At 41.4% G+C, this 27,772-nt stretch overlaps 1 protein-coding gene across 1 annotated transcript in view; it reads left to right on the top strand.

The window, feature by feature from the left end:
- LOC122797804 (SCO-spondin-like) overlaps window positions 1-27,772 on the top strand; it is a 4,708,783-nt gene that overhangs the window by 1,574,753 nt on the left and 3,106,258 nt on the right. Inside the window, exon 40 of the mRNA XM_044066325.1 lies at window positions 25,187-25,346. Coding sequence (XP_043922260.1) covers window positions 25,187-25,346 — 160 coding nt within the window. The remainder of the gene's footprint in view (window positions 1-25,186; window positions 25,347-27,772) is intronic.

Below are 27,772 nucleotides of genomic sequence, written 5' to 3'. Positions count from 1 at the left end.
TTTCTTTCTTTCTTTCTTTCTTTCTTTCTTTCTTTCTTCCTTCCTTACAGGCAAACTCGATCTGAGGTAATATAGACAGGGGCACTATGGGCAAGACTTAGCTCAAGAGTTTTTTGGCTGGCATGAGCTTGTTATAACGGCCAACTCGCTTCTGAGGAGAGAACCGACACCCATAAGTAATGAATGAATGAAGGCCAACAACACAGATGGAACATTATGGTAAGAACATAACTTCTTTTTTCAAAGTAGAAGTTGGAACATACAGAGTTAACTTGCAAAACTCTAAGAAAATAAGTTGAAAAGTAAAGTGTGTTACAATGTGCTGTAAAGTTAGTTAATATATCAAGAATACATCAAGAAGACATGATATCTACAACTAGAGGTTTCTTTCTATTGTCTTAAAACTGAAATAATTACTAGGTTTAACACGTATAAGTGTTTAACTGTTTTACAACTTCCAGTTCTAGGCATACTTCTGAGAGATATGTATTTTTGACACAGAGGTGCTAAATTCATAAGTTTCTGTTAGCCTGGGAACTGAAGGCAGTTGACAAATAGTGATGTCATCCAGCTGACTCAGCAGTAATGTTTTGCTATTAATTTAAGAACTATCTCTCAGAGAAAGTCTGGGCATTTTGTATTTGGACCTAGAAACATCCTCTCATCAGCACTTCTGCCTTGCTAATAGTAAGTACTAGACTACAGTAATCTCTCTTAGAGATAGATAGGAATATAGTAAGATTCTTTTAGATGTTTTCTGTATTCATGTGAGACTGTCCTGCAATGCTTTTTTAAAATATTTCCTGTGATTCTGAACTCTGTAGTCACTATATTGAATTATTGAGTATTGTCTTGTTCTTTTATTATTTATTATTAAACATATTTAAACTTTTTAATTGTGGCTGGGTTGTTTAGAGATATTTAAGCTCTTAAGGTACTTGCATATGTATTTGGTGACACTGTACAGGCCACTCTTAAATAGCCTTGCAAGTCTTGGTCACACTTACCTTTTAGATAATAGTAACATTACACAGTAGAATTGGTCACCCTTTGTAAGGGCCTTATAGTAGCTGATAAGTAAGGGTGGTTGGTGGCAGTGATAATTAAATTATAGTCTGGGCAGAAGGGGGCATAGCTAGTGAACCTGTGCCAGCCTTCCCCCAGGAGTGTTTGTATATAAATCAAATCTCAAAATGTATGTGTGTGTGTGTGTGTGTGTGTGTGTGTGTGTGTGTGTGTGTGTGTGTGTGTGTGTGTGTGTGTGTGTGTGTGATCTACTTGGGCAGTGACACGAAGCACTGCTGTGCCAGTGGGGAGTCTTATTGGAGATCTGGAGAAATAGGGAGAATCCAGCCCCAGACTGACTGTGATCTCTGTGTGCTCTTAAGGGAACTTGTACTTTACTATGTGTGTACTTGTCATCTTCCCAATGTGCACATCCCTCACTGGTGCTAGTGGTGAGGATTGAGGCTCCTTGATTTCTGGGCCAGTGCAGGGGCATCACACAGATCATGTGCCAATTGTAAATAAAATAAAAACACAAGATAACAAAATAAAAATGAGACACTGGCGCTTTCACACCTATCTGTTGAAAGGAGAGGAATTTAAGGAATGGGTTTTGGAAATTAATCAGGAGCTATTAGAGTAGATAAACATTTCTTCTGAAAATATAGCTAGGGAGTGGGATAAAATTAAACTGGAGTTTAAAACTAGAGTGGGAATAAAGGAACGGGAGATATGGTGGAGTTTAAAACTAGAGTGGAAATAAAGGAAAGGAAGGTATAGTTGTAACTAGAATTATTTAGAGGTACTGACAAATGGTAAAATATTGCACAATAGGAGGAATCCCACAGAACAAAAAGAGGAGCAACTGCAGAATGTTAAACAGAAAATAAGGGTTACCTCAATAATATGCATGAATTTAGAAAGATTGCTGTCTCTAGAGGAGGGTAGAAAGGACTTCCACCAAGCTTAAGGTGCCTGTAACAAGGAAGGTAACAAGAAATCCAGTAGAAGTGCTAGAAATATTTCAGAAATTGTATGAAAGTCAAAGTCAAGTCAAAGAAAACTTTATTGTCATTCAGAACTACACAGCAGTGTAGCTGAATGAAATTACAATGCTTCATTCTCAATGCAGGAAATATTTGCACATATAGACAAAGTAAAATTAATAAAATATAATAGTAGAATTTTAATGAGTAGCAATTTGTAAGTAAAGTAGGACAGCAGTGACCCACACCCATCCCAGAACAGGAGACAAGGAAGACAAGGAACAATATGAAGGTAATATTGTTAAAGTAAAATTGAAACAATAGGAGCATATCTATGAATAGACTGAATTATTGCACAGTTTGTATATTGCACTTTACAGTCCTTCAGTGTGTAAGTGAGCTACCTTAGTATTGCACTTAGTTATTACACATTCATAAAATAAGCCCCCTGATAGGCTAGTTATGTAACAGACGTCATGGTTCATTTTTCGCAAGAGCTCAACAGTCTAATGGAGAAAGTCTGTATTAAGCAGAGAAATATGGAAATCAAGCAAAGGTACAGATGGAAATGATTATGGAAGAATTAAATATGCCAAAGTTAGAGGTAGATGAGGCTCAATTACCAACAGCTAGGATTTAAGCAAATGAGGTAAAAATGGTAATGTACAACCAATCTACAGGAAAGTCCCTAGGAACATATGGTATTTCTGTGGAAGTTTGGAAGCTAGGAGGAAAAAAACTGATAAATATCTGAAAGTCTTTGTTTCACGGTATTTTAAGAGGAGGAGAAGTACCAACATCCTGGAAGAAAGTGGTGGTGGCTGTAATACCTAACAAGGGTAAAGATCCATCAGATCCAGCTTCATGCAGACCCATTTCAATACTAAACCATGATTATAAAGTGTTTGTCTATAATGGTTAAAAGAATGGCAAAAGTAATGCTAAAACTGGTAGATATGGATCAATGTGTTTTTTGGAGGGGAGGCAAACATTTGATAACCTTAACAGAACCCTGATGATCCAAAGGGAACCAGAACATAAGAAAATACCATTGTTGTTGTTGGGTCTTGATGCAGAGAAATCATCTGACAGAGTAAGCTGGCACTTCATGAGCAGGGCAATGGAAGTAGTTGCTTTCCCTGGTAAAAGTATAAGGTTGATTAGGAGTGTATGTGAGGAATTGGAGGTGAAAATTAAAGTGGGTGGGGTCCTGTCTGATAATTTCTGCTTGAGTAGAGGAGCTAGGCAGGGTTGTCCTCTTTCCCTTTTGTTGTTTGCATTATATTGAGAACCGTTGGCAAAGAAAATAAGGGACTCAGAAATTCAAGGATATAATTGGTATGGTAGTCAAGAAAAGTTGGCTCTATTTGCAGATGATTTTATACCTGACAAAACTAGAAAGGGACATTACAGTGTTGTGGAACATTTTAAAACAGTTTCATATCTTCTCGCGATATAAAATTAATGAAGCTAAAACAAAGGCAATAGTGGTAAATTATGTACCCATACACAAATTAGTCCAGCAATATCCATATTTATAGGCACATGATAAAATTAAGTATTTAGAGTATGGATTAAAAATGACTCCATTGTGGCAGCTAAGGATATGTGAGAGGAGACTAAACAGAAGATAATACAAAAATTAAGAAACTGGCAGCTTTGTTTTTTTATAGATAGATAGATAGATAGATAGATAGATAGATAGATAAGATGCATGCAATTAAATGTTTTTAGTCCCTTTAGTTTTATACACAAGTCAGGCATATTTTATCAACCAGAGGAGATGTTGTGGATAGCAATTAAAGAAAAGCTGAAGGATTTTATCTAGGAAGGAAAGACAGCAAGAGTCAAGTGGGATAATCTGATTCTTCCAATAGAACAAGGCAGACTAGGTTTACCTGCTTTGAAGGGGAAGTTTGGAGCAACACAGTTCAGACTCTTATACATAGCACAAGCAGAAATCTATAATTCAAACTGGAAAGAGATGATGATTATACAGGGGCGAAACTCAAGAAGAAAGGTGAGACTGGGATTTTGGATGCATTCCCTTAAGGAGATAAAAAACAGAGAAACTAGTGGTCTTAAAACTTCGTTGATGAGCTCAATCACAATAATTTCCAAAAATCATGAAAACCAGGTAGTGCAGATCCAACAATTTGGCAGGAGACTCCCTCTTCTGCAATTCCATTGATAAGCTTTGGAATGCTCTACCTTCTGAACTTACAACTCTCTGCTGTCATACTCTTTTCAAAAAGAAGCTTAAGCTTCATCTCATGACTCACTGGTTATGTTCCTGTTCTATCCCTGACTAACTGCTGCTTCCTCTCACCTACAACCTCCTGCTTTATCTAGCCTTTTCTTCTAACTCTGCTCAGGACGTATCTTTTGACTGAAGTCTTCACATAGATACCGATAGTTCATCAATGTTTATTGCTCTGGCCATGCCTTATACTTTTGAAAAAAAAAAATAAATAATAATCATTTTGCTGTATTCCTCTGTATACTTTTTCATGATTGCACTTAATTTGGTGTTTTTTATTGTATATTGTTATTTTGTATATCATTCGTTAATTGTTTGTTTGCACTCAACATGGAGCTTTCCTCCCCGGGCCTCTACTGAAAATGGACATGTATCCAGCTAGACTAGCCCGGTCAACAAATGTAAAATAAAAAATAAATGTTCCAAAGCAACAAGCCTTTATTCGTCACAGACAAGTGATCCTCAGTAGGAAAAAATCAGAAGTATTTTAACAATGTTAAACATCTCAGCTTTTATATACTTAGAAGTAGCTGTGGAAAATATACATATTGTTTTATTTTAAACCAGCCTATTCATGGCAAACAACATAAACAGTGCCATAAAAGTGCATTTTAGAACAGCAAGTACCCACCCCCACATACTACTAATTAGATCAAACAGGTCTGTGACAAGAACTAAAATCAAGAAAAACACCATAAACACTATAAATATAAACATATATCTGTCTAATGATATCTAATAAATATCCATCCATGTGTATTTGTGTGCATAAAAAACTATCATTATTAACTGCTCAGAAAAAAATGTCAATGCTTTGCAAAAAAAAAATGTCACGAAAGTTTTCATGTTTACAGCCCCAAAAACATGTTTATACAATGAAAACTAGTAGAAAAACACACAAAAATACAGAAAACAGTGGATGAAGTAAACAAGTAATGTATAAAAGTGTGGAGGTGTGGGTATGAGTGTGCATGAGCGTCCATCAGTATGATAAATGAGAGAATTATACCAATGCTACATGGTAATAGCGGCATGAAAAAACTCTGGTGTGATGCAATAAATCCAATCAAAGCAGAACTGAGGTCAAAGTAACTAAACATGTATATATGTATGCACACTCTACAGATCATTTTTATTACTATATAGTATATTTAAAAATTCCCTAAAACTCCCTAAAAAATTCCTAAAAACCCTTTACAGATTGTGTGACAGCTTAAGTAAATTCAACACACTCTTAATAGAGCAGTAGTAGTTAAGTCCTGGTTTTCTGAATGCATTTAATGTCAGCTGCCAGCAAAGTTCTTTTTTTTTTTTCTCCAACACACCATTGACATCTCCTTCAAGCTTGTCCATCTCCACACAGTCCAGAATGATAAATTTAAAATCAGAATGCCTGTGATGTTCTAATAAGTGTTTGGATAATACATTCCTCTGGCATTTATGTCTGATGTTAGAAAGATGACCTGAAGTCTTCATTTTCCGTTTATTCAAAGTCTTACCCACATAAAATGCAAGGCAGTCATTACACGTGGCCCTATATACAACTTTTTCAATATTACAGTTACCATCTGCTGAAGATTTCACTATCTTTTTAAGATAGGGGCTGTGGAGATATGTGAAGGCTGCCAGCCTAGCTAGATAGAATTTTGTAGATAATTCTGTGTCATTATAAATATGAATACAATCCACAGACTTGTCCTCTTAAATGTAAGAAAATGGTGTTAAATGTTGAACTTCAAAAATGTAACCATAGTGCACTCTGCTGGAAGAAAGCTGATAAGTCAAGCATTGTATGACTGTTTGATCTCAAAGCTCGGAGACATAATGTCTGGACTGAGGAATTCCTTCTATTGTTTTGAGACCAGAGTTAACTGGTAAGAGTTTACATATATATAATGTCTTTTATTGCTGTAGTTTCCTGGCCAGGTGCAAGATCAAAGAAATGTTAAAACTCTGAGATCTGATGTTGTTAATCTTCTTTCCATTCATGACTGATGGGTTCGGTTCCGAGCCCTCGTAACGGAGTCGGCCTATTACCAAGCTCGTGCCAGCCAAAAAAACTCTTGAGCTAAGTCTCTACCCAGAATGCCCTTCTCCCTCTTACCTCAGATCTCGTTTGCCACGTAGCCGTAAAGCCGCATTTTAGCCGAGCTCTCAGCTAAGTAAAATCTTTTTTGATATTTGTGTAAAAGTTTTTGGATATCTTCATATCTTACAAAACCTTTAGTATTACTAGTGTCTTTTCTTCGATCTAACAGTATATTTTCCACTCTACACATTGTTACCATTGGTAAACTTTAAGTACCATTGTTGGTACGGCCTTTTCTCTTACCCTTGTAGTATTTATTTATTTATTTATTTATTTATTTATTTATTTATTTAACATTTGTTGACCGGGAAAGTCCAACTAGGTTCCACAGATCCTGTTTTCAGCGGAGGCCCGGGGAGAAATGCATTTCATCAATACCATAGCTGGTAATGTTTTCTCTTGTTTAACCTGTTAGCTTTTATCTTTATTCAGGTGTTCCCTTTCTTCTCATATACAATGTGTTGTAATATTTGTATTTTTCTTGTGATTTTTGAACCGAGTAACTTCATTATTATTGGATTATACAGTTAGTTGTGGTGTCCTTTTCTACTAAAATGTCAGATAAGAAGGCTACCTCTGACTTTAAGCACTGTACTTCTTGTAAGGGCAAGTTACCTAATAGTGACTTGCATTATGACTGTGTATGCTGTTTGGGAGTAGCCCACCTTTCGGTGCAGCCTCCATGTGATATTTGTCAAAGTTTCAGCCAATACACTCTTAATGAGTACAAAAATAAACTCATTCTGAAGGGGTTACTCAAGTCTCCCTTCTCAAAGGCCATTTCTGTGATGGAGGTCTCAACCCCTCCTTCTAAGGACAAAAAGAGATCCAGTTCTGTTCCTTCTTCACCATCGGGTGACCCGAGCAAACCTGGGAAATCTAAGGTCCCCAAGTTATCGTCGGAGCATAAATCTGCCTCTTCGTCTCCTCCTTCCTTGGCTCCAACTGTCTCAAAACCTTCGATACCGATGCCGTTATTGGCACAGGCCCTGCCTCCGGCACTGATCATAGATCTTACTACGCCTATTTCGACTTCGGCAACTGTAGCTTCTTCGGCTCAGGGCACACCTTCGACTTCAGTTTCCATTTTGGAACCGACCATTTTGGCTCCAAGTGCCACTTTGCGCTGAGCGTTGTACTAACCTCACTGGATCTGACCCCTTTGCTTCCGGTCTCGAAACTAGAGACTTCAGTGCTGGCAGACCTTGCACCACGGACCCAATACTCTCCCTCAGTAGACCCGTTTTTGGGCCAAGCGTATAGCCCATTTCTTGAACGTCCTGACTCCCCATCTGGAGTATCCACTAGATCCACCAGGAGCCTTTCGGAACACGACGTGATGCATCTTGTGGACCAGCTGTTGGTAGCTAGGGGGATTCCATCACTTTCTAAAACCCATCCACCTGCTGGACTTGGGTTGCCTTATCCACGGACTCCATCTTGCACTTCTTCTTCGACCATCTCGATTCCGAAGCCTTCTGTTCCGACATCCTTCTTGGAACCCACCACCTCAGTGCCTACGGTGCAACTCACTCTGAGTTCAAGTTTTCCCTGTGGTATTCAGTTCCCATCAAACCAGTCCTTCCGCAGACTGGAGATTGGGGGACGGACGCATCAGCCCAGGGTATGGTGCCGACTTTCTCCCCGGCTTCTCCTTGGTGCCAATGGCTGCATCTGCGCCAATCTTGCTTGAGGCTCCACCCATGGGGGTTGGTTTGTCGGAGCATGATGTGGCCCCGGTCCTGAGGTTCCTTTCTCTGTTCCGGGCTCCCATCCCACTTCGGGCAGGCCTGCCTTCCACGTGATGAAGAGGGCTCTTATGTCTGGTAGCACTCCTATGATGTCGGAATCCCAGTTTTTTTCTCCCTGAGCTGCAGCTGTCACAGACCACTCCCCCGGGACACCAGGCAGAGAAGCCGCAGGACACCCCTGTTCAGAGTACCCACTCTTCCGAGTCCTCCTCAGAGACCCACACTGAGGAGCCCCCTCAAAAGAAGATGTGCAAGAGGAAGCACGTGGACTCGCCTGAGGAGTCCTTAACAGAAGACATGAATTACGATGATGATGAAGGGTCCCCATGGTCACCCCCTGATGATATCTCCTTTGGAGACATCCTGGAGATGTTAAAACAGAGAGGTGATGGGAAACCTTTCGTCTGAGGAGTCCGTGTTCCTGCAGGCTTTTCGTGCCCAGCCGTCTACCTCTTGGGTGACCCTGCCTGCCAAGCTCATTATGCAGTGCACGTGGAAGAACCCTGATTCCATTGAGGCGATCCCCTGGAGACCAGACAAAATTCTGTCCCCTCCTTTTGAGAATCTGCAATGGTCCAAAGGGTTACCAGTTGATGCTATGGTGGTGGCAGTGGCCACGAAAAAGGATTTGGCTGAGGAACGTCCCACTGTCCACCCACCCAACAGGGAGTCCCAGGCAGTGGACAGACTTGGGAAGCGTGTTTTTGCATCAGCGACCTTTGCTATATGATCCCTGAATTATTTGGCACATTTTACGAGGCTCCAGAGGGACTTGATCTCCCATCTCTCTGGGGTACTCACAGGACAGTTGTTTGACGAGGTCAGGGACAAAGTTGCCTTGCAGCTAGCAACCCTGGAATCAATATCCAACTTGTCCATAAGGTTGCTCTCACACGCGACTGAAGGGGCTGCTAGAGCAGCAGGTTCGAGCATTGTTATGAGACGTCATGCCTGGATGCGTGTCTGTGACCTGGCAGATACCTTCAAGTCTTCCTTTCTGAATGCTCCCTTCGAAGCTTCATCCCTCTTTGGCTCCAAAGTGAAGGATACACTAGCCAGGTGTGAGCAAGATGGAAAAACCCTATCTGCCATAGGCCTTCGGTTTTCCAACCCTCAACGTACCTTCTCCAGGAAACAGAGTAGTGGGAAAATGTGGCATAAGAAATCTCAGGGTCCTTTCTGTGGCACATGTGGTAATGATACTCCCAGAGGCAGAATGGGTAACAATTCTGGAAGACACCCCTATAGAGGCAGAGGGTGTCCTCGCAACCAAGGCTCTAGGGTCTCTTTCTCTGGACAGCCTAATGCTCCTGAGGGGCGGTCCGATTGCTTACCTCAGAAAGCAGTCGGGGGGTCTTTTCTCTTTGCACCAAACTGCCTGGCACTCTATCACCACAGATCATTGAGACATCATTATGGCCTCTCACAAACCATATATCAGGATAAATGGAAAAGGTTTTCTATTTGTTCCAAGGATAACATGCTAGACCTGTATTCGGCTTCAGTTACTGCAGTGCTTCAATATTTGGCTAAGTTTTTTGATAACGGATCCTCTGCCTCTACAGTACATGTACATCTAGCAGCAATTTCCAACTTCCACAATGGTATAGATGGCACCCCTCTTATTTCGTTACACCTTTGCAAGACTTTCCTCAAAGGGACCTCTCATCTCAGACCTCCTCTCAGACAACTCGTACCATGGATCCTCACTTTAGTCCTCCAGTCTTTGACTCAAAAGCCCTTTGAGCCTGCAGTTAAGTGTGACCTAAAGTTTTTGTCTTGGAAATCTTTGTTCCTGGTACCTATTACCTCTGCCAGAAGAGTTTTGGAGCTGCAGGCATTGTGTATCAAGAAGCCCTATCTGGTCTTTCATAAAGACAGAGTGTCACTTCGAATGAACCTATCCTTTCTTCCCAAAGTATTTTCTGAATTCTCTATTAACCAGTCTATTGATCTACCAGTGTTCTTTCTGAATTTTGCCAATAGAGGAGAGTATTGCCTTCACACCTTAGATGTACATAGACAATTTACGTTTTACCTAGACAGGACCAAACCTATCCGTAAATCTGAACAGCTTTTCATCTCCTTTTCAGGACCCAAAATGGGAGAGGCTGTTTCCAAGGTTACATTATCAAAATGGCTAAGAGACTGCATACGTGTCACCTATTCCCTCCATAATGAATCCATGTCAAAAGTTAAAGCCCACTCCATTAGATCCATGGCAACTTCTATAGCATTCCATTCCAGGGCATCTGTGAATGACATCTGCATAGCAGCTACTTGGGCTAAGCCTCATACCTTTATCAAGCATTAAAAATTGGATGTGGTCTCCAGGGGGAGAGCTGCCTTCGGCTCAATGGTCCTCAGGAATGTTCTTCCATAAGGGCCGCCCATGGACCTCAAGGTAGCTTAGGATTCTGTTCCATCAGTGATGAATGGAAAGAAGATTAACAACATCAGATAAAGAAGTTCTGTCTTACCATAACGTTCCATCTGTGTTGTTCATCTTCTTTCATTCATCACTTCCCACCCTCCTTCCCCCTCCAAAGGCTTTGGGTCTAAGTGGTGCACTAGAGTACTTGCATAGAAGTGGCCTTGGCTTTACTTCCTTTCTTAGTAAACTCGATATGAGGTAACAGGGAGAAGGGCACTCTGGGTAGAGACTTAGCGCTAGAGTTTTTTGGCTGGCGCGAGCATGGTAATAGGCCGACTCGGTTCCGAGGGCTCAGAACCGAACCCATCAGTGATGAATGAAAAAAGATGAACAACACAGATGGAACGTTATGGTAAGACGTAACTTTTTTTTTGTTAGCTTGGGAACCAGAGAAGAATGATGTAATCTAAAATCAGTCAGCAGTGATGTATTATTTTTAAGACTTTCTCAGAGAGAGAGAGAATCAGAGCATTTTGTAGTTGTCTTCAGAACTGACCGCTCACCAGCACTTGCTTGGCTCTGTCGCTATGTAAGTAGAATCTTAGACTTTAGTGTTTGTCTTAAGAAATAGATAGAAAATAGTAAGTTTAGACTAGCTGTTTTCTATATTTATGTCAGACTATTTTACAGTATTATTTTAAGCATTTTCCTGTGATCTCTGAACTCTTGACTAGCACTGTGTTGATCTGAGAAGATTTGTCTTGTGTTTTTATTAATTATTAAATATTTTAAACCTTTCAACTGTGGCTGTTTTGTGTAGAGATAATTTAAGCTGTAGAGTACATTGCATGTATATAGAGATATTGTACAAAGTCACTCCAAATATGCCTTGCTGTTCGTCACACTTACTAATTGAATAATAATATTGTTCTATAATAATTGGACACCCTTTGGTAAGGGCCTTTTTAGTAGCTGATAAAGAGTAGGTGGTGGCAGTGATTACTACCTTATACCTTGGCAAGAGGGGGCATAGCTGGAGAACCTATGCCAGCCTTCCCCAGGAGTGTCTGCGTGTTTGTATATAAACCAAATCTCAAAGTGTGTGTGTGTGTGTGTCAGCTACTTGGGCAGGGACACGAAGCACTGGTTGGACAGAGAGGGCACTGGATGTTTTGGCTTGACTACTCGGCTGAGATCTGTACCCTGTAGCTGTGCCAGTGGGGAGTCTTATTGGGGATCTGGAGAGAAAGGGAGAAACCAGCCCCAGACTGATTGTGATCTCTGTGTGCTCTTAAGGGAAATTGTACTTTACTGTGTGTGTATTTGTTATCCCTCCCAAAGTGCAAGACCATCACTGGTGTTAGTGGTGAGGATTGAGGCTCCTTGATTACTGGGCCAGTGCACAGGTGTCACAGGGGTACTTAAATGAGTCGCATCAAGTATTCACAGAAAGCGCAGTTAGGTGGCCCACAGATTTTAGTGCTCATGTCATCCTGGTTTCCCTTATTTTTCTTTTCCACATAGTTAAGCATGCTTCTGCTCTTTTTTTATATACAAAGTGATCTTCTAGAATCCTTGCAAGCTACTGATTGTCAGTGAGGATGGCCCAGTACTCCTTAATAATGGATTTAATTGTATTGAAATCCCAGGTGTAAATTAGAATGCAACTTTCCTTACTTTTCTTATCTTTTGGGTTAGGTTGTCATTGTTGCATAATTCCACCAAAAGGCTTCTGTTTTTTATTTTTTCCTCAACACTCGTGGTGGTCAGGTGGGAACTAAACAAAGTCCCTTAAGGAGAATGACAATAATCATACAGAATATTATATTCATAAAGTAGCAGAAAGTATTTTAAGAACTAAACCAGCATGGGAATTGAGAAAAGAGATTCTGCCAATAGGGATGACTGCAATTAGGGATACAGACAATAGGCAAGAGTGGACTGGAATATATTGGAGCAAACTGGCAAAGGATCCAAGGTATTGGGAGGAAATAACTAAAAAGGGAAAGGTAATAGAATGGGAAGACACCAATAATTTATTTGGACTGCAGGTTAGAGACTGCCTTTCCTAGCAAGGATTGATATCAGAGTATAGTCAAAGGCAAAGAAATAGGGGGCCGTAAATGAAAGACCACCATTGGTAGAGTTTTTATTAGCATATAGAACAGAAGCTGCTGTTAAAAAAAGAATAATTAGTAGAGCATATGAAATATTGCATGACAACTATAAGAATCAATCAGAGCAGCTTAGAAAGGATTAGGAAGAGACACTGGATAAGTAATTCACAAAGAGACAATAAGTGGATATATGTAAATCTCTCAAATATGGAACAAAGTCAAGAAGATTTAGGATCTTTGCTTGGAAGTGTTTACATAGGTATTTTTATACCCCCAGTAGGCGCCAAAGAATTTTTCCTCAGGTAGAAAAAATGTTGGAGGTGTGATGCTGAAGAAAGAGGTAACTGGGACATATTTTCTGGGAGTATAATGAGTTGGCAGACTTTAAAAATTCCCTGCAGACTACTCTATCAGAGATACTGGGTGCGCAGATTGGTATAACTAAGGAAATTATTTTTTTCTGAGCTATAATACAGAAATGGAATTGCCTAAACATAGTAAGGCCTTGCTGAGTCTAATTTTGGTGGCTGCCAAAAAAGCAATTACTAGAAAATGGAAATCAAAGTCTAAACCAACTTTACTAGAAGAAGTGAATATAGTAACAGAGATAAAGCAACTGGAATTGGGATCTTTAGAAAAGGGAAAGAGCAAATTACACAGGAAAAAAATGGGAACTGTGGGAACATTTTATGCAGCGGAGGAGCCAGGTTTAAAAGAAGGCAGGATTTGAATGAACTATGTAATACTTAAGTGACAATCATTGGATATATTATAAGTGGTGTATAATGTTTGCAAGTACAGTTGTCTCAACTGGGTCTGTGATGCATAGTGTTTGTAGCTAAAATTGTGTTAAAGTGGTTTGTTTTTCATTTATACAAACATAAGATTGTCTGTGTCATAAGTGATAATTTAATAAAGTTGTTTTTGTTTAAAAATGCTTTTGAAAGATAGAAAAGGTACAGTTGGCGTGAATTTCAAATTTTCATGTTGGATATAAGATATTCTAATAGCTTCAATAAAAATTTCCAAAGCTTTCTTGAAATATACCTTTCTACTAAGACCTCCCATTAGAGACCCAGGACCTCCATGGGACATCACCATTTTGCTACAGCCTCTGACTCAGTCTCCATTTGAACCCACATCTACAACAGATCTAAAATGTTTTACTTGGAAAACAATATTCTTAGTGGCAGTGACATCAACCAAATGAATACTGGAGTTACAGACTTTTTCATGTAAGCCTCCATATATCTGGTATTTCACAGAGATATAGCTTCCCTTAGAACTAGCACATCCTTTATTCCTAATGTGGCATCCAAAGTAAATCTAAATGAATGCATACATTTGAGTGTGTTTTCCCCAGATATTCAAACAATGGAGAATGCTTGTTGCATATGATGTACACAAACAGCTCAGATTCTAGATTCACAGAACAAAACAATTCAGAAGAAACAATAAATTGTTCATTTCATTTTCAAAACCAAAGTTGGGGAAGGAAGTTACTAAGGTTACTTATCCAGATGGCTCTCAGATTGTATCTTCTTTGTCTGTAATAAGAAGAATTTTCCCTTACCAGGTAAATCAAAAGCTCAGTCAACTAGGGCTGCCCTCTGTAGACTTCAGCAGCTTTTAACAGAGGACTCTGCACTGATGACATTTGTGTTGTGGCCACTTGGCTTATGGTACACACCTTTGTGTCTCACTATAAGCTGAATACTTAGTCCAGATCACATTCCTCTTTTGGTTCCACCATACTCAGGAATGTCCTTCCTTGATACCATCCAGGCTGACAGTTTGGGATTCTGCCCCATACATTTGAAATGGATGAAAATAGACAACATTAGATACAAAAGTTATGTACCTGCCATAACATTAGATCCATGTTTTTTTTTTTTTTAAATTAGATCCACATTGTTTGATTTTTGTCAGGTTCAAACTAACTTCCTCCAGCCCCCTTCCAAATTGTCACCTGTAGCTTCAAGATGATTGAGTGGACTTTTATTCTCTGTGCAGTTATGTGAGACTTTACTTACTATTCCTCATCAGACTGGGACCGTCTAACCTATGGGTTCATTCTTAGGATGGTTCCTTTTGTTGAATGTTTCTGATATATCACTGGGGCAAACTTGATCTGAGCAACTAAGGTGGAGTCTAGCGAATTATGGGTAGGGGAGGAGTCAGAGCTCCAGAGCTGAGGAAGCTTCAGAGTTAGTGCCGAGGTCAGATCTAATCAAATCTGATAACCCATACTTTTGAACCAGATGAAAATCAAACAACATGGATCTATCATTATGTTAAGTACATAACTTTTGATGTAATGTGATCCTATCTCGTCTACATTCATTACTGACGGGCTCGGAGCCGAGATTCGGCTCCGACTCGGCCACTATAACTAGCACGAAGTCTCTCATTGGCTGGGCTAACCCTGTATCCCAGGATGCATCACGCCCAAACCCCCTGATCTCGTTTTCCGCTCCTAGAGTAACGACGTGGTCTCGACTTGGCTGTGGCTAAGTACCCTCTTTTTTGTTTTTGAACTTATAGCTTCGAGTTATTATACCAAAAAAAGCTATTCTAATAGCTACGTTGTCTGTTGTATCCATTGTTGTGACTGATTGCATTTGTTTATTGGTTAATCCTTCTGTTTGGCGGGCTAGGCCCGTTTGAGTTAGAGGGCCTTTGCCCTATCTTGTGTTGTTAGTGTCGGGCATTTAAGTTAGAGGCCTTTCCTCCCTCCCTACCTTGTGTTGCTGAGTGTGCTTCGTGTGACTTATTGTTTAAATTCAAAATATTGTTGCTCTACTTGTGGATTGTGTTCCTTATGTCGGGCAAAGAACCAAAAGAACTTAAGCCATCTGGCTTTAAAAAATGCGCCAAATGTGCGTATAAGATGTCGCTGACTGATGGCCACGCCATCTGTGTATATTGTCTCGGTGCCATACACTTGCAGGAATCCTGCAGTGTGTGTCATGCCTTCTCTGCCAGGGTTTTACTGGAGAGAAAAAATAAACTTATCCTCAAGGGTTTGATTAAACCCTCCTTTGAGGAAACTCTGGCGTCTTCTCCTCCCTCTGAGAAATCCAGGTCAAAGTCTAAAGTGAAGTCTCCGGCTCCGACTAGTTCATCGGTGCATCATCCGGAGAAAAGGTCTAAAACTACATCTCCTTCCTTGGCTCCACTGGTCTCGGAGCCGCAGGAAGTACTGTCCAAGGCTATGTCTCCTTTCTCGGCTCCACTGGTCTCGGAGCCACAGGAAATATTGTCTGTTGCGGGGTCGGCTTCTTCGGTTCCATGGTCGTCGGCGCAGAAGGAGGTTGCGGTGGTTCTTGAGCCTGCTTCGGCTGCGATCCTTTTGGAGCTGATTCGGAGCCGTTCCCCCAGTTTTGTCTCAGTTCCGACAGAGAAGGTTTCTCGACCCCCGTCTGTCTCCTCCAAGTCCTCCAGGCTCTCGGATTCGGATGTCGATAGGGTGGTCCAGAGGCTCCTCCAGTCGCCAGTGTTATCTAAATTATTTTCGGCTCCAGCCCAGTCGGCTCCAGAGCCAGCTACTATATCGGTTCTGTTTCTTCCTCCTCCGACAACCTCGGTGTCGTCGGAGCCGGAGTCTGCCGAATCGAGTGAAGTTCCTGGGTCGGCTCCGAAACCTCCTGCTAGTCTTTCGGATCTGACATCAGCTCCAACCTTTTCCATTCCTTCTACAGGTTTCGGTACTTGGGTGTCCTCAGTCGTACCCGAGGGGGATACATCGGGGCTTCAGACTGCGGCTCCGAGTCTCCCCTTTGGTGCTTCGGCTAGGGATACCCCGACTACGGTCATGGTCTTGGAGGCGGGTTTTTCGTCCGATTCTGGTGGACCTGCCTTCGAGGCTATGAGGAGCGTGCTGGCCAAGTCCATAGTGACTTCACCTGAATCAGCAACTCCTTCCCTAGACGCTGTGACTAGAGCTTCTGGTGCCCCCCTATCTCTGGACAGTGGGGCTCCTAGGCCTGAGGATACCTCCATGTGTGGTCCCCTACTTTCTGAGGGCCCTTCAGAGTCTGTGCCTGAAGAGCCTCCCAGGAAGAAGTTGTGTAAGAAGAAGCACGTAGACTCCCCAGATGAGTCTGTCACCTCGGACACTGACCTCGATGATGCAGAAGGGTCCCCGAAGTCGTCCTCTGATGATGTCTCATTCTCCGATATCCTGGAGATCTTGAGACAGCGGGGCGACTGGCCATCCAAAAACCCTTCTGAGGAGGAGTCGGTCTTCCTCAAGGCCTTCGGAGCCCAGCCTTCCGCCTCCTGGGTGTCTCCACCCTTCGATGAATTATTGGTTCTTATTTGTCGAAGGGTGTGGGAACACCCTGACTCTGTGGAGCCAGTTCCTAGCTGCCCCAATAAGTTCTTATCTGCGCCTCCTGGGAAATAATTTTTGACCAAGGGAATACCTGTGGATGCTATGGTGGTGGCGTTTGCCACTCACCAAGATGTGGCAGAGGCTTCTACTTCCATCCATCCTCCTAATAAGGAGTCTAGGAGTATGGATAGGTATGGGAAACATACCCTGTCTTCAGCGACCTTTACCTTGCGGTCGCTGAATTATTTGTGTCATTTTACGCGGCTCCAAAGGGATATCATAAAGGAGTTGGGAGATACCCTGTCAGGTAACTTGCCTGAGGCGTTGGCCCAGTCTGTTAATGCCCAGCTGTCTACCCTTTCTTCCATTGTCAACTCGTCCATGAGGCTCATATCTTATGCAACCGAGGGGGTGGGTAGAGCAGCGAGTTCGGGCGTAGCCCTCAGGAGGCGAGCTTGGATGCACTTGTGTCATTTTGCGGAGGCTTTCAAGTCTTCTTTCTAAATCTAAACCGCTTTGTAAAGAAGTCCAAGTTCCGAATGGTCACTTTGCAATCCATTTTCCCATTGTTGGAAAAAGGAGTATGGATGTGCTCCCTCGATCTCAAGGATGCCTATTATCACATCAAGATAAACAAGGCTTCCAGGAATCATTTACGCTTCCAGCTGGGAGCCAGTCATTTTCAATTCCGGGCCCTGCCCTTTGGTCTCACCACAGCCCCCAGGGTGTTCACCAAGTGTCTGGCAGTGTTGACAGCTCACCTGAGACGTCTAGGATTCCAGGTGTTTCCTTATCTAGACGACTGGCTCCTCACCGTCCCCACCAGGCATCTACTTGTTCAAGCCATGAGAGCTGCTGTCAAATTGGGCCATCTTCTAGGGATTTCATTTAACTGGGCAAAGTCTGTATTGCTGCCATCACAGCGTGTTGCCTTTATCGGCGCAGAGCTAGACTCTGTAGAGATGAGAGCTTTCCTACCGACAGAGAGAATAAAAGTGTTACAGGCCCAAGTCCTGGCTTTATTACCCCGGGAAAAAGCCCAAGCCAGGATGGTTCTTCAGTTGTTGGGATCAGTGGCAGCTACCATTCTCCTAGTTCCGCTTGCCAGGTTACACATGCGAATACTTCAGTGGCTCCTTTCAGCCCAGTGGTCATATCAGGAACGCCCCTTGTCCCATCCGATTCTCATCACGGAGAGATGCCGGCAGGATCTGCGTTGGTGGCTTCTCTCGTCCAATCTGGATCGAGGGAGACCCTTGAGCCCCTATCCCCTATTGCCACAGTAACCACAGACGCCTCCCAGATAGGGTGGGGGGGGCATTATCTGGGCGAGACGGTCCAAGGTACGTGGAAAGACCACGAGGTTCACTTGCATATCAATGTTCTAGAAATGAGAGCGGTGCTTCTAGCGTTGCAGGCACTTCATGGCTTTCTTCCCAGGGGAACTATTGCGATTCTTTCCGACAATATGTCAGTTGTCTGGTATCTGAACAAGCAGGGAGGAACCAAGTCCTACCCCCTTTGCAGGGAGGCCATGAGAGTGTGGAATTGGGCGATCGCTTCCCAGTGCTTTCTAGTGGCAACGCACATTCCGGGGAAGTCCAGTGTGATAGCAGACAGGCTGAGCAGAGCTATTCTGATGCCTCACGAGTAGTCCCTGAACGACAGAGTGGCTTCTCAGATCTTCTCCAAGTGGGGCCTTCCCTGCTGCGACCTCTTTGCCAGCCCCCTGAATGCAAACTGCAGCAATTTTTTCACTCTGATCCCCCCACAGGGGGAGTAACCCAGGGATGCTCTAGTCCACAATTGGCCCTCCGGTCTGCTCTACGCCTTCCCGCCGGTCCCTCTTCTACCAAGAGTGATTCAGAAGGCTACCTGCTTGGGAAGCAAGATGATTTTGATCACACCACACTGGCCCCGTCAAGTTTGGTTGCCCTTCCTTCGGAAGTATGCGGTGGATGGTCCTTGGATTCTGGACCCAGCTCCAGACCTATTGACTCATCAGTCAGGACAGCTCCATCCATCCCTACGAACATTCAAGCTCGCTGCATGGCTTCTCCTCTTCCGACTTTAGTCAGACAGCATATCTTTACCCCGGAAGTAGTACATATTCTGTCTTCCTCCCACAAGTCTTCTACTAGGAAAATATACTCTAGTAAATGGAAAAGATTTGCAATTTGGGCTCAGCAACATGATCTTGATCCCCTTACAGCCCCTGTGTCGGCGGTGTTAGATTTCTTAGCAACACTCTTTAGACAGGGCTCGGCTGCCTCCACTATAAAGGTTCAGTTGGCAGCAATCTCCAATTATCGTGTTGTACATGAGCCGTCCCTCATGGGTCATAAGCTGTGTAAAGCCTTTCTGAAAGGAGCCTGGTTGCTTCGCCCTCCGGTTTCGCAACCTGTTTTGCCATGGGATTTAGATGTGGTGATCAGAGCTTTGCTGTCTTCTCCCTTTGAGCCGGCAGGTTTCCTGCGAATTGAAATTTTTGTCATGGAAGACTGCCTTCTTGGTAGCCATAACTTCAGCCAGAAGGGTATCGGAGCTTCAAGCCCTTTCTGTTAAACCTCCTTATTTAATTGTTCATAAGGACAGAGTATCTCTGAGACTTAATCCTTCTTTTCTCCCTAAGGTCTCTTCTGCACTTTGTCTCCACCAGTATGTTGAGCTTCCGGTCTTTTTTCCACGGTTTTCCAACAAAGTGGAATACAAATTTCACCAGTTGGATGTGCATAGACAACTGAGGTTTTATTTAAATAGGACACAACAGGAGAGAAAATCAGATCAGTTGTGTGTCCTTTTCAGACAATAGAATTGGCAGATCTGTAACTAAGGGCACCATAGCTAAGTGGATTAGAGACTGCATCTCATTTATTTATGCATTAGTGGGTAAGGATCTTTCCTTTCCAGTTAAGGCGCATTCTACCAGGGCTATGTCAACTTCAGTGGCTTTTCATGCTAGACTATCCATAGATGAGATATGTGCAGTGGCTACTTGGACTTCTCCACATACCTTTATTTCTCATTATAAACTGGACGTGGCCTCTAGAGGTCAGGCTTCCTTTGGTTCCATAGTGCTCAGGAGTGTTTTCCAGTGAGCCTCTCAGGATTTAGGTGCTAGGGACGCTGTCCCGTTAGTAATGAATGTAGGCGAGATAGGATCACATTACATCTTTTAGTTATGTACTTACCATAACGATAGATGTATGTGATCCATCTCGCCTACATTCGTACGTACCCGCCCTCCTTCCCCCTACCTGTTGGACTTGGAGGAAACTTTTATTCTGATTCCTCTGAGGATATTATTTTTTCTCTCCTCTTACATATATATCCTTGTGGTGGTGTATGTGGGAAAATAATATTGGGGCAAACAAGATCTGGGGGTTTGGGCGTGATGCATCCTGGGATACAGGGTTAGCCCAGCCAATGAGAGACTTTGTGCTAGTAATAGTGGCCGAGTCGGAGCCGAATCTCGGCTCCGAGCCCGTCAGTAATGAATGTAGGCGAGATGGATCACATACATCTATCATTATGGTAAGTACACAACTAAAAGTTTTTGATGAGGACATATCTTTCACTTTACATACTCAGTTCCACTTTCCTTATTTACCAATGAGTTTCAGAACATATATTGTGAGGTAGAAAACTAAGAATAGGGTGGGCTTGTAAATCTTTGTTATCTATAGCCCAATATTGACATTTAACACCATTATTAACTTCACACACTGTGTGGTGGTACAGCGGTAGCGTTGTTGCCTCACAGCAAGAGGTTCACCTGATCAATTCTCGACTGGGGTGCCTTCTGTGTGGAGTCTGCATGTCCTCCCCGCGATCGAGTGGCCTCCGAAAGACATGCTTGAATGGGCGTGCCTTCGCTGAAGGTTGGGCATTGGGCTGGCAACGTGGCACCATAAAAATCTAGTATCAATAATTAGCGAACCGGAGTTCCGCTGTGGCAACCCCTAACAGGGAAAAGCCAAAAAGACAAACAACAACAACACTATACAGTGACATGGGAGCACAGATAGTTATAAAACAGAACATAACTAACTTATTATGCAGTTTAACATTACATAGATTTCTCCAGCCCTGTCTTCCCTGAAATTTCACTCTTCCTCCTTGTCTTCCTCCTGAACAATGTACTGCATGAACTGTTCCCATAGATTCCATTTATTTCTGTGTAGTTTGCTCCTTCAGTTTTATAAAAAAAAAATCCCACATCCAATCTTTTTTCTCCTTTAAAACATTCAGTAATTCTCTTACGATTAGTTTAGATTTTGTTTTCCATTTTCTGGTATTTGTCTTTTAGCAGCCATCATCATAAAACTTAGTAGGGCCTTACTATGTCTAGAGAATTCATTTTCTGTATTCTAACTCAAAATAATAATTTCCTTAGTTACAATAATTTGCTCGCCCAACATTTCTAACCAAATACCTTGTAGAGAATTTTTAAAATCGACCAACTCGTTGCATTCCCAAAAACTTGTTCTGTACCCCACTCTTTCACATCACACCTCCAATTGCTGTCTACCACTAGAAAAATGAAGACTTCTTAGGGTATAACAATTTTTATGCACACTCCGGGATGCAAAAAACCTAAACCGTCTGATTTTGTTGCATACTAGGGAGCCATACAAGTATCCTTGAATTGTTCCTTTGAATATTGTCTTTCCAGTCTCATTTCCAAGTCTTTTTAACCTCTTCTTATTGATTCTTATAGTTACCATACATTATTGTATATCTTGTACTAATTTTCCCTTTTTATAATTACAGCTTTGGTTCTAGACTCAACTGTAAACTCATCCAGAGGTGTTTTTTTCATTTAACGTTCCCGTATCCCTTTATCTTTGCCTATATTCTGTTATCAATTGTATAAAGGATTAGTCCAGATAAAATCACATTAGCTAGCAGATCTAGGAGACTGTCTCTCTGATACCCTCCCTTTGGGAGGAACAAAGACACCTTGTTGGTTTCTAGTAGTTTATTCAGTTAAGTAAGTAAATGAACAAGTATTCTTGTTTTAATGTTTCGAAACACTGAAAAAAGTATTTTTATGTTTATTTAACATTTGTTAACTGGGAGAGTCCAACTAGGACAGAGCCTATTTTGAGCAGAGGCTCAGGGAAAAACACTCCTGACGCATGTCTTTGAAATGTGGGGGGAAACCGGAGTACCCGGAGGAAATCCATATATATATATATATATATATATATATATATATATATATATATATATATATATATATATATACACCAACTCCGAGATCAGACATTCAGTCTCCGTATTTTGGGACATGTTCTAGCGGGTCCCAGCATTTCAAATAGTTACCCTTGATCTGCATATAATATTAAAAGGGCTAGAAAACATTTCTCTATGTGTATCTTATGAGCTATATTCATAATCAAGAACTTCTAATTTTTGTATCATCTTTTGTTTAGTCTCTTTTGACATATCCTTAGGTGCCGTAATAGTACTCCTTTTAATCCATATACGTAAATACTTCATCTTATCATGTTGTCTGATATTGATTTTTCATAGTTTTTAGATTTTAATAGATTAATAGATTTAATTTAATAGATTTTAATTTTAATTGAAGAAACAGAAACATAGACTTGTAGTACTGCTTTTGTTTTCATTTATTTCATAAGTGGAAAGTGACAAATAGTTTGACTGGACTGGAACAGACCAAGGATACCATTTATAATCATTATGCACAATGGTGTAATGTTGGTACTCTGTAGAATACTTTATGAAAACACTCTGTGATTCAAAGAGGAACGTACACAATTGGATAGGACAGTATACACAGCCTTAAGGCACTGTGCAGCCATAATGATGTGTTCACAGAGTATAAATGCAAGTAACCCTCCTCACTAGTTATATATAATTCAAAACCAATGTTGTCACAGCTGCTGCCATTTTCATAACCTGTTGGACTCAGTACAGATGCAGTCTGATTGCATTGGGCTTGGTAGCACAGAAATACCATTCCTTCTTGCTATGTACTGTAAACAAAACTGTGTAACATGAGTGTTGTAAATGCAAAACCTTTTTATCACAGTAAGACAGGACCTACTTGCAGTAGGTCCCCTGTGAAACAGGTAAAACAGCTACCACAACCAGTTTCATACAGTGATATTCCTGAGGTCCAGCTAGTAAGAGTAGCTCACATAGCACTACAGACCCTCATTACTATATTTTGGTAATGATTCTGTCTCTATCAGCATCCCTAATAACTGTGAAATAATTTGGTATTATATTCAGGCATATTGACAGAGCAGAGTGCAGCAAGCAAAACCTATTTAGTAAAGTTTGCAATGTTTACATTAGCTACACAGCTTTTCCCATTGCTGTGCAGTGTTGGAGTAGGCAAAGAAAGTGATGTATATGGACAGAACAGCTTAGTCTAAAGCAGGTGTGAGCTTTCTCAAAAGTAAAAATGTAGACAAACTGTGATGAAAAATACAGGGCATACAGCACAGTCCATCTCATGTGGTGCTAGGCTGAAAATAAGTATACAGTGTGAAGTGAAAGATTAACAGGAAACACTAGCTATTGATGAGTGATTGGGAAGAAATTGTGTGCCAGATCTTGGAGTACAGAGTAGTGTACTAAATGCTTCTATGCACAATTTCTAGAAATTGTAGCAACTTTTTATGCTGTCGTTCAGGCCGTCAATCCATGTCTGTGAACCATGGTACTGAATATAGGCAAAATAAGTATAGTGTACTGAGTGCTTACACATTTATCTGTGATATCTCTGTGAATACTTGGGCCCAGTTCCTACCTGGGCAATCTCAAGACGTCATTTGCCTGATATCTCAATAAGTGTGCATTCCCAAATGTGACTTTGTTTTGTCTTGAAGGAATACAGGAGAGGGGAGAGAAAGAAAGAAAGAACAGGGAAATTGTGATTTTTTTTTCAAACTTTTATGAACTGTTTTCATTAATTTTGCTAGTCTGACATATTTAGCTAGTTTTTATTTATTTTATCTGGACCTTACATGGAGCAGTTAAAGCCAAACATTTTGAAAGGTAGTGCTTTGCTGTATGTGGAGTGAAATTCTATAGGTTCTCCTTCTACTCTGTGAAAAGGTTTGGAGCATTTGATGCTATAATATTGTCTCATCTACTTAGAAGAAGCAGTATAAAGACATTGCATACTGGTGAGGGAGTACAACAACATGCATGATATTGCAAATTTCTATCAGTAATGGAGTCAGTCCATAATATTTATGTATTTTATCTGTGTTTGATTAATTGGTGGTCCGAGTGGGCCATGTAAAATCCCTTTTCAAAGGAAGCTCAGGGAGGAAAGCTCCACAAAAATAAAAGACAAAATGTAGATACAGACAAATATAATGCAATACAGCATGACAAAACAAATGACTTATCACTACATTTTCATGAGAAGGGAGAACAAATTGTTACAAAGCAGTATAACTGATACATAATGTGTAATGAGAAAGAGGGATACAGAGATTAATGTTAGTGGAAAAGACTATACTGTAATTAGACAAGAGAGCAAGGATTCTTATTAAAGGGAAGATTGTTGGAGCAATTTACTTTGAGGTATTTAGTATGATTGGAAAGGTAACAGTTTAGAGTTGGAAGAGAAAGTAAGACTGGAAGTTTGTAAGATTGTAAAGCACAGAGCATGATGAGAGGAAAAGACTGGAGCTGGAGGAAATATAATTTGTATGTAAAATATGAATAGCTGTATAAGAAAAGATAGAGATGCAACAGTGAGTTACTTTTCTTCTCTAAGACTGCAGTACATTAGTAAATGTACTGAACAAATTAAATCATACACATTAAATTCTAATTGGATATATGGTTTACATTTTATTATGCACTATAATAGCTTTTGGTTTATGTTCACATATCGAACAAAAACTTCATCAAACAGCTATTCCTTGAACAGTAATTCTTGAACATCACTTTCATCGAAGAGTTGTTAACCAACTATTACCTTTTGATGACTTTTTTAAAATTATTTCATTCTTTGATGAAAGCGATGTTCGCGGATTACTGTTCAAGGAATAGCAGCTCGATTAAGTTTTTGTTCGATATATGAACTTAGACCCAGTAGTTTTAACTATTTGATTACTTTTTCGGTATGAGGTTATGAAGGTCAGCTGCAGTATCTGTGCACAAGAGAATTAAAACAATTAATTTTGTTGTTTTATACTGAATTTTAATACATTCAAAAAAAGCATGCCAGCAGCCCTTGGACAAATGTAAAATTCAATTTCTCCTCATTCATAGATGTCAAACACCACCTTGTGAGGACTGTGAACACCAAGGGGAAAAACATATCATTGGTGATCGCTGGAAAGATGGGATTTGTGAAGTCTGTCAGTGCCTGTCCAATCTGACAGTGCAGTGTTCAGTTTACTGTTCCTACACAACAACAGGATGTCCTGAGGTAAGTTGCATTGTCAAACTGCTTTTGAGATGTCTGAATTAGGGTACTGAATAAAGATGGGGAAATGTGTATTTAATGTAATTACATTTTTTCTACTATAAATTATGTATTTTGATTACTGTCTCTAAAACGGGTCTATATCATAACAGTGAAGTCGCAAAACTTTGAATGTTATAATATCCAACCCAATACCTTGAAGACTGACAACAACGAAGCCGCGGAACATCAAATTCTTTCCCAGGGAAAGAATTTGTGGGCTGTTTCCATGGCTTCACTATTTCCTCCATTGTGGTGTGATCTCGGAGTTGGTATATTTAAGTAGGGGGGGCAAAGCCCCCCACTTTAGCAATAGTTAGCAGTTCATAGGTTCATAGGTTCATACTAGGCTATCTGCCCTAGGGCATTTATAAGCCTAGCCAGAGTGTGTTTGGCTTTCGCCACCCATTTTAAATTAATTTTGCTATGCCCTTTTTTGAGGTTAATATACCGTGCCTCTGTCTAACAGTGACACAGAAGTGATACCCGGGGTAAACCTATGATCCCCTATCCACTCATCAAGATTCCTCTTGAAGAGAGTCAATGAGGGACTCTGCCTAACCTGGACTGGGATTTTATTCCAGAGTGAAGGGAGCCTCTGGGTTATGAATCTGTCCCTCCAGCATGTCCTATTTATTTCAGTGCTGAGGTTCAAGTCTCGAGCGTAGCTTGATGGGATTTGGATTTTCTGAGGTGCAGCATGTCCATTAATTCCGGGTTGGACATGGCTTTATACGTCAGGCACAGATCGCCTCTGAGCAGGCGGTATGCCACTCAGTAGAGCTGTAGTTTCTTTAACCAGGCAGCATATGGCATCTGTTTGAGCCCTTTGATCCTCTTGGTGAGGTACTTTTGGGGTCTTTCCAGTTGCTGCAGGTGTCTGGTAAGGTACATCCCAAAAGGGCATTGTACTCAATTATGGGCCTGATGAGGGATGAGTAAAGAGGCACGATGACCTCCCCTGATCTAGATGTGAATCCCTTCATGATTAGGTGGGCTATATAAAATGTTTTTCTAACCACTTTGGCCACGTGGTTGTCAAATGAGAGATTGCTATCAACTTGGGTCCCCAGGTCCCTAATTACTTCTTCTATACTTAATAGATTACCACTTATGTGGTAATTTGTGGGCACTTTGTTTTTGCCAAAGGGGATGACTATACACTTTTTGGCGTTTAGCTTGAGGCCATGGCTCTGGCACCAGTTGTCTGTTTCTATGAGGCCCTTTTGGAGGATGTTTGTGTCGGCTGGAGAGTCGATTATGGCGCCCAGTTTGCAGTCATCTGCGAACTTGGTCAGCCACAGTCCTTCCGTGTTGGCCTGTACCTCCGAGAAATATATACCGAACAAGAGAGGTCCCAGGACTGAGCCTTGTGGGACGCCACTTGTAACTGGTTTGGAGTCTGACATGGCTCCAGCAATAATAACCATGTGGGTTCTGTCCTTGAGCCAGTTTGCAACCCATCTAGTGACATAGGGGTTTATATTTAAGCTGGTGAGCTTATCTATAATGCCCGAGTGGGGTATTGTATCGAAGGCTTTTGCGAGGTCCAGGTAGGCTGTGTAGACCACCTTCCCCTCATCAATGGCCTTGGTGACTGTTTCAAAGAAATCGACTAGGTTTAAGAGGCAGGATCTGCGATTGAGTGGACATGAGGGTTAGGGCAGATTTAAGTGAGTTAGGGTTAGGGAGCAGGTGAGGTGAGTGTGCGATAGTGACGGACCTTAGGGTTAGGGTTTGGGTTAAGGTAAGTGGGTAAGTGGTGTGTTTCGTGTTTTGTGCTGGAAGAGCGATTTTTTTTCCCAGGGGAAAAAAATCGCTGTTCTCAGCTTTCGGAGTTTTCAGATTTCGAGGTTACCAGTTTGCAGTTAATAGTATTCACTGTTTTCACTTTTCGATCTTGTGATATAAACCTCTCTAAAACAGGTAAAGTACCTCCAAAATCCTATATCACTACTAAGTGATAACTGATGCTGTAATGCAACAGCATAACCACGCCAAATACAGAACTACTGACTTTTTTTTTGCTACTTGCTTTGTTCCTTCCCATGCCTTCTTAGGTAGTTATTAGGCATATAGTCCAGGAGACCTCTAAGAAGCCTAGCCCAAGGACTTCCAGTATGGAAAATGAAAAAAAGGAGTGCCAGTGAAAATGTTTTTTTGATAAAATTCAATTACTGGCTAGTAAATGCACTGCCTGGATGCCAGTAAAGAAGAAATTTGGAAAACCTGAAAGACAGTCAGCCAGAAAAGGTGAAGAGAAAACACTGTCTGGGGAGGATTCTGCAGCTGTTTATGAAAAAGCAGGTCAAGCCTCAGCTTTAGTTCAAGAGATGGCTTCCGGTAATTTAGAAGAAAAAATAAATTAAATATACTCAGAGATGATGAGA

The sequence above is a fragment of the Protopterus annectens genome, chromosome 3.part1 (genome assembly GCF_019279795.1).
Source record: "Protopterus annectens isolate FY-2018-M chromosome 3.part1, PAN1.0, whole genome shotgun sequence".
Taxonomy (NCBI): Eukaryota; Metazoa; Chordata; order Ceratodontiformes; family Protopteridae; genus Protopterus; species Protopterus annectens.
This window is presented reverse-complemented; position numbering and strand designations above follow the sequence as displayed.